This window comes from Triticum aestivum, chromosome 2B (assembly GCF_018294505.1).
Source record: "Triticum aestivum cultivar Chinese Spring chromosome 2B, IWGSC CS RefSeq v2.1, whole genome shotgun sequence".
NCBI lineage: Eukaryota > Viridiplantae > Streptophyta > Magnoliopsida > Poales > Poaceae > Triticum > Triticum aestivum.
This window is the reverse complement of record NC_057798.1, coordinates 745,804,456-745,811,774: the sequence shown is the minus strand read 5'-3', so window position 1 is coordinate 745,811,774 and position 7,319 is coordinate 745,804,456. Positions and strand designations below refer to the sequence as shown.

Below are 7,319 nucleotides of genomic sequence, written 5' to 3'. Positions count from 1 at the left end.
ACTCCGTGATCTAAATTCTAAAAGATCTTATATTAGTTTATAGAGGGAGACCAAATCATCACATGCCCGTCAGAATTTTCTATTCTACGTCCATTGTGTAGAAGAGTAGCCAAAATTTATTTGCGACCGTGATGAGTCGGCCCAATAGGAGCTTTTGGCGCCATCTCGATAGTAGTGATTTCCATTAACCTTTTCCCTGGTTTATTTCTCAGCGACTTTTGGTTCTTTTCTGTTGGTTATTATTTCTATAGGTTTCCATCCAACATTCTTTCACCCTCTTTTCGGTTTGTTTTCTCTTTTGTCTTGTTATCATTTAATTTCTATTAAATGCGAATACATTCTATATCCATGATTTTTTGAAATTCTATCATTTTTAAAAATTCATGAACATTTATTAAAATTTACAAAAATTAAAAGCATGATTAATTTTAAAATTCATGAATACTTATTAAAAATTAATGATCTAATTTTAAACGTTGGAGAAATTTTTTTAATTAACAAACTTTTTTAATGTGTAACCGGTAGACCTTTGTTCCGAAGCAAGATAGCTGCTAGTTTTATGCCAACAAAGCACATTGATGATTTTCTACACACTATACAAAGTCGGGTGTTTTCCGAGTGAAGGAGTCGCGCTACTGCGGGGAGCGCTTATTGGGTCGGGGGCTATCCATCGCATAACGTGAAGAATATGACCTCCTTTTTCGTCACCATGAGGTGCTCCCTCGTTTCTTTGCTCCTCTCATGCCTAGAAACACCGCAACTAGTGATATGACTCCTCTTATGGCCATCACTATGGGAAGTGCTTCAACATCAAGTGACACACGTATTGGTCCACAAATGGCTGAGTTAAGGCATAATTAGGCGAATCTTCTCCTTTATGAGTGCCCATCTACCACTTTAGGTTTTTTCCGGGCGAGATGCGGGCAAGGAAGGAAGTCATGGGTGCTAGAAATAATTTCAACAACAATCCTTATGGAAACAGTTATCATATTCCTTTAAATAACTCTTATATAAGTAATCAAACACCCACTGGTCTACAATCAATGGTTAAAGTATTTATCACTTCCCAAAAATAATTGAACATAAGTTTTGTAGAAAAGTTCGATAGGTTGAGAGTTTTATTTGACAAGGCGGAAACTATCGCCATTGATGTAGAAGTTTTAAAGTTGAAATGTTCTTCACCTAAACATGGTACTCAAGAATCTTGTAAAAGGATACATGAACAATTGATAAAAATAATCAAGCTATACATGATACATGCTAGATGGGCTAAGATAAAGAAGCCCGTGAATCTGCAAAATTCTCAGAAAAGTGAGTTTTATGAGGTTAAAACTTTAGGTATTTATGATCCCACTGGTTCAGAGGGTGTTCAATTTGCTTACAATGATTGCATTCTCTCCGATGTTATTAAAGTATTGCAAAATATGGCTAGAGAACCTACCTCATTAGATAAAGAAATCAATTCACTAGATACATTGTTGAAGTTGTTGTACATGTTAAGGAGGAGAACTATAATAGAGAAGCTATGATCCCTCGGAAGTTCGAAGATGGTTGGAAAACATCTATAAATATTAGTATCAATAACTTTACTTGTGATGCATTATCTGGTCTTGCTGCAAGTGTGTCCACAATGCCTAAGAATTATATGAAGCACTTGGGTTGAAACATCCTACTAAATGTCAGTTTTGGTTCCATTGTAGACATTCTTGTGGTTCCTGATATGAATTATGTCCCTTTAGATTTTGTTTTTATGGATACGGAACCTAATCCCCTATGTGCAATTATATCAGAAAGACCTTTTCTAAGAACTTTAGTGGTTGTTATTAACATGATATGAAGGAACGAACTATAAAAATATCAATTTCTATGAGTAAAGGATGAGAACACTTCCCGAAGAACAACAAAAATGGTTATGAGGTTATGTTTGGAATTGATGGCTCCATTGGAAGTGGAGATGGTAAGACTTGATCATCATCCAAAAACACCATGCCTAGCTCAAAGGCATTAAGGAAAACACTTGTGGGAGGCACCAGTTAGTTAATTATCTTTTGTTTTTGTTTGACTAATGTAGAACTTGCTATGCTAATGTAACAAAGTTCTTTCCTTGTTTTATTTCAATGAAGTGACAAGTTGTACTATTATCTTGAATGTTTAGGCTATGTTGGTAGTGTTGTTTCGTTTTCCAATTTTTCTGTTCTTGTAAGCATTTGTGAGAATTCCAGCAGCATGATAAATTTTCGAGCTTTTTACTGAAGAGAGACACATATGTCTAGTATTTATGCTATTGTTTTCAGAATTAGTGAGTAACAAAAAAAAATGATCCATTATTACGTCTCTGTCCGACGGTCTGTTTCGACAGATTCTTGTGCAAGATTTATATTTGCTACAGAATAGCATATTGTTCGGTATATGTTTGATCAAGAGAGTATATGATTGTGTTGTTTACTGTAGCTACTATTACACCACGTTGACATCCTATACCTACAATAGGTAAACCAATTTACGATTATTTATGGACTAACCTGTACTAAGAATTTCATTTAAGTTGTGTTTAGACCATAGTTTACTTCATTAGGAATGCCATCAGAATCAAGGTTATTAGCCCAGGAGGATTTGAGATTCAAGCTTGGGGATGACCACCACGGAATCTCCAAGTCAATTCTAAGAAGACCCAGAAGGCAAAGGCATCCCCATTTTTCAACAACATCGTGCGGTATGATCCCTATGAACCCTTTTATCCTTTCATTGTTTTTTTTGCATTACTTTTATCCCTATGAATCCTTTTATGAAGGCAAAGACTTACATATATATGTTGCAATACACATCCACTTCTTGAGATTCTTGCTCGCGATTTTGTCATCTGTTTCTATGCCATCATAAATTATCACATGACCTAAACAGTGTCAGATCTTTCAGAAGCACTTTTGGCTTCGTGAAGTTCTATGGAATATATGATTATTTGTTTTGATTTTTTTTCGTTGGCGCGGGTGCAACCGAGCCTGGGCTCAGAAGTGGAATATCGGTTATGTAAATCTTATTCATGTGTAATCGGAATGTACTCCTTTCATTTGATTGACTAAGTGACCAAAATGAAATGCGAACGGAGACACAACCCACGAGAGTAGTTTGTTGGTTTCTGCATAGCATGACTAATTTACAAAAAAAGACTTCATGCCCTTCCCGGGTCATCAATTTGTTAATCATGATAGTAGCATGATCCGAAAAGGTAGAGGTGGGTGAAGGAGTTGACACATTGTATTCGTGACGCCGAAACAGAGAATCCGTCAGTTCTAGCAGAATTCGTCTCTGTTTACAGATTCAGTTTTTTTTTGAAAGCCTACACCCACAAGTATACGCGCTACTTGTATTTATACGTCAAGGAAAGCAGTACATAAACTCATACAAATACAAACATACATAGAGGATACAAACAGTGTGGCTGCCACCACCAAACTACAGCAGAGAAGGTCATAAAAGGAAGAGTTAAATACGTTGGAGGTGCCTCAACTTGTCCTGCGCGGTCAGTTTAGTGCCTAAAGTTGCAAAATACATAAAACAGGTGCTCAAACTTGTCTGGTCATGCAAATACGGTGCCTCCATTCGTATCCAGACGTATGTCCAGCCCATGCGGCATGTGGCGGTGGCCCAACTGTCAGTGGCTGGGAGCAGGGAAGTCGCTGGGTGGCCCGGACATGAGGATTTTTTTTAAAAAAGCTGCTCAAATTTTACTTAATCACATGGAAAAGCCCCACAAATTTATGGATTATTTGCATGCATAGGGGGTCCACCCGGCCATACTGTGCTTAGTAGATATAGACTAAGTCGAACTTTATATATTGCATTGTTATGTGAAATGTAATTTTGGAGCACCGGCACATTGTGCCCATTTTTCCAAAGGTCAAAGAAAAAGATTTTTACAGCTAAAAAACTTCTGACATTTTTTGTACATGCACACATGGAAATGTAATATATCCGCGTGTTTCTTTTTCAAAATTGTATTTGTACGTGAGAGATACAAAAAAGAAAAATACATGCAAATATCAGCTAACTTTTTTGGCCGGATTATTGTATTTTTTGCAGGGTAAAATATAACAAAATTTCAAACAAAACTTGAAAGTCACTTAGAGCACATGCATACATTTTTTTGTGAAAATTTTAAAATTTGTATGAAACTTTTAGCCAGTTTTTAAACTTTCAAGAAAAAAACATGCTCAGTGGCCACCGTGCTCCAAAATTCCTCTTTGGTTGCTATGTACCCCTCAAACGTGCTCAGTTGCTGTATATATATGGCGCTCATATGGGTCTGCACACTTAATTTTCAAGGTCTTTAATTTTATTTTTCATATTATTTTCACCATTTGGAAAAGAAACGTAAGAACAAAATACAACTCCCATAAACTTAAAGAAAATGTTAGTGCATTTGAAAAATGTTCAGCATGTTGTTGGAAAATGTTTCACATGTATTAAAAATTATAATGCATTTTTAAAAAATGTTTGGCGTGCGTTAAAAAAGTTTACAACATGTATTTTTAAAAGAGTTCAACGTGGGTTAAAAAATTATTGTGTAAATTATCATTACACTTCTATAAACAAAACATGTTCGATACATTTCTCAAATTTAATATTATCCACATAAATTAAGTTCAGCCTCTTCGGAGTACACAATAATGGTAATGGAAAAATATTTAAAATATAAAATATTTTCAGATTGATAATTGTATTTTTCATATGGAAAGTTTATGCGTTATGAAACCAGACAGGAACTTGGAAAAAATAAAAATAAAGAAATTTGTAGAGTGATACGTGGATTGTGTTTACTACCTCCATCCCGGTGTATAAGTCATTCGCGTAGTTCTAGGTCGATAATTTAACTATCTAAATATGTATTATATGTGACAAAAAATATATATTTAAAATCTACATCCGTGTGGAAATCTAGTGGTATACTTTTCATGACATATAACACATATTTAATTCCTTAAATCGATGATCTAGAACTACGTGAATGACTTATACACCCGGACGGAGGGAGTAGTATTTATACAGCTTTGTAGCTAATAGTTGAATTCGAGGCATACTTTGGCCGGCCGGCCAGGTCGTGCCGTTGTTGAACATGATGTGCCAGGTTCGATATCTCTCCATTGAGTTTTTTTATGTTATTTCTCGCTATCATACAGTGATTTTGATGGCTTTTCTATTGATTAAACAAAAATGAGAAGGATTTTCTTATAAAAAATCCCCACGTGCGGGCCACCCAGTGCCTCTTAGACACTGATAGGCTGGTCACCTTCACGTTTGTACGCCACGCGGATTGGATGTACGTCCTGATATGAATGGATGTATCGTATTTACACGGCCTGACAAGTTCGAGCACCAGTTTTATGTATTTTACAACTTTAGTCACTAAACTGATCGCTCAAGACAAGTTGAGGAACCTCCAGGGTATTTTAACTCAAAAAGGAACAAAATAACAAGTTGGTCCATCGTCTTCTTCGTACAAGCCGAAGATGCTCAGCGCCAGTGTCTTCCGCCGTCGAAACTGCTGGAGAAAAACCACCGACGCAGAGCATGAAAACCAGAGCCGATGAAGCCCCTCGCCCTCTGGCTTTATTGAGCCGCAATAGCATCCCAGCCTAAAGACTAGGATGAAATCCGGTAAGGATCCGGCGGCCGGAGGCAACCTCCCTCCATGAGGAGCTCTACGAGCTTGCATCGGCTCAGATCTGGGGATTTGACCACTCTGTCCACACCGAGACGGCCAGATCCACGCGCCACTGCCCCGTACCGATGACTGCCGCAGCTGCTCGCCTTCGCGCCCGCCCACAGCTTTGCCACGCCACGCATGGCAGCCGCAGACGAGCGGCGCTTCAAAAGCGCAACTCCTGTACACCTCCCCCTCACAGACTCCACAACGACGCCTGAGAACTCGCCGCTGCAACGGCACCGCAGTCGGCGGGACCTTCTTCCTACCCAAGCCCGCCGGTGCCGTGATAGCGAACTTGGCCGGAGAACTAGCCTACATAGCGCAGGGACAGTACAGCCACCGGCCGGGGGAGAACCATGGTCCGCTGCATCTCCAAGGCCCCGAGGGGCACCGGAGAAGGAGCGGCCCGACGGCCTCAACGACCGGAGCGACGCCGGTCGCCCTCCTTTCGCCTCCCTTATCGCCTCCTACAGTAGCACTGGAGAGGAGAAGAAAGGTCTGGGGATAACGCGGGACTGGGGAGGGAGTTTGTGAGCGGTGTTTACAGATTCAGTTTTACAACTACAGATCACGCAACTCCCGGGAAAGATAAATGAGCAAGGAACCAATAGAACAAACGAGAAACACAACGTCCTAACTCGTAAGCCACAGCACTGGAAGCGGCGAGCGAGAGCGACACTGCCGCGCGGCGCTCTGCTGCATGTCGAATGATCAGTAGGAGACGTCGAGCAGCGCCTGGCGGAGGACGTCGACGTCGTCGCGGCTGCGGCGGCTCCAGACGGTGCCACCGCGCGCATAGGCGCGGCGCAGCCACGCGACTTGGGCGGCGAGCACGCCGCAGAGGGCAGCGCAGGCCTCGGGCAGGTGGCGGGCGAGCGGCAGCCAGAGGTTGAGCGGCGACTGCGACGGCGCCGACAGGTGGAACACCTGCACGAAGCCCCTCGCCGCCGCGAACGCCACCAGCAGGTTAAACCCCATCGATGACTAGCTAGCTCTGCTCAGCTCCACACCTCCACGGCGACAGCCCCGGCGCGCGCGACGTCTCTACTCTGGTCGCAACTGAGAGCACGTCTCGCCTTTGTCTCTGGATGCTGCGAGCGTGTGACCGTGGACGTTGGCGTGCGTGAAGTGTGGCTAGGCTGCCTCGGTGTCGGTGGTGTGACTTTGCTTTTGCCGGCGGCGGGGCGGGCGAGCGCGAACGAAATGAATGAGCTGTTATTATCGTCGTTGTTGTGACTTGTGAGTTAAAGAGGACGTGATGATGAGTCTAGACAGGCGGAATCGGGCAAAAGAAGGTGATGGCTCCTGCAGTCGACCGCCGACATGCCAGTGGACCGCACAAAACAAACGGAAGGACAAGTCCATGAAGGTGTGTATGGGCCAGTCGACCCTACGACGTTGGACCATGTACCATGGACCTCATGGTGTTAGTCCCCCGCTCGGGAAACTTTGGACATGTTCGCCCCAAAAAAGCACCGTGTGCCCACGCTGCCATTAGTAGATTTGCCTGATTTAAAAAGGAAAAGAAAAGACAGGCCTCACTCAATATCTTCTCAAGAAAAAAAATGTATTGCCCTTAAAAAAGCTGACCTAATTACCTAGTATATGATGGAAT

General features: G+C 41.8%; 1 protein-coding gene across 1 annotated transcript; it reads right to left on the bottom strand.

Moving 5' to 3' along the window:
* Nucleotides 1–5,365: 5,365 nt before the first annotated feature.
* On the bottom strand, nucleotides 5,366–6,923 carry LOC123042416 (uncharacterized). The gene has a single exon (XM_044464873.1). The coding sequence runs from the start codon at nucleotides 6,680–6,682 to the stop codon at nucleotides 6,416–6,418; it is 267 nt and encodes an 88-aa protein (XP_044320808.1). The 5' UTR covers nucleotides 6,683–6,923; the 3' UTR covers nucleotides 5,366–6,415.
* Nucleotides 6,924–7,319: the final 396 nt, after the last annotated feature.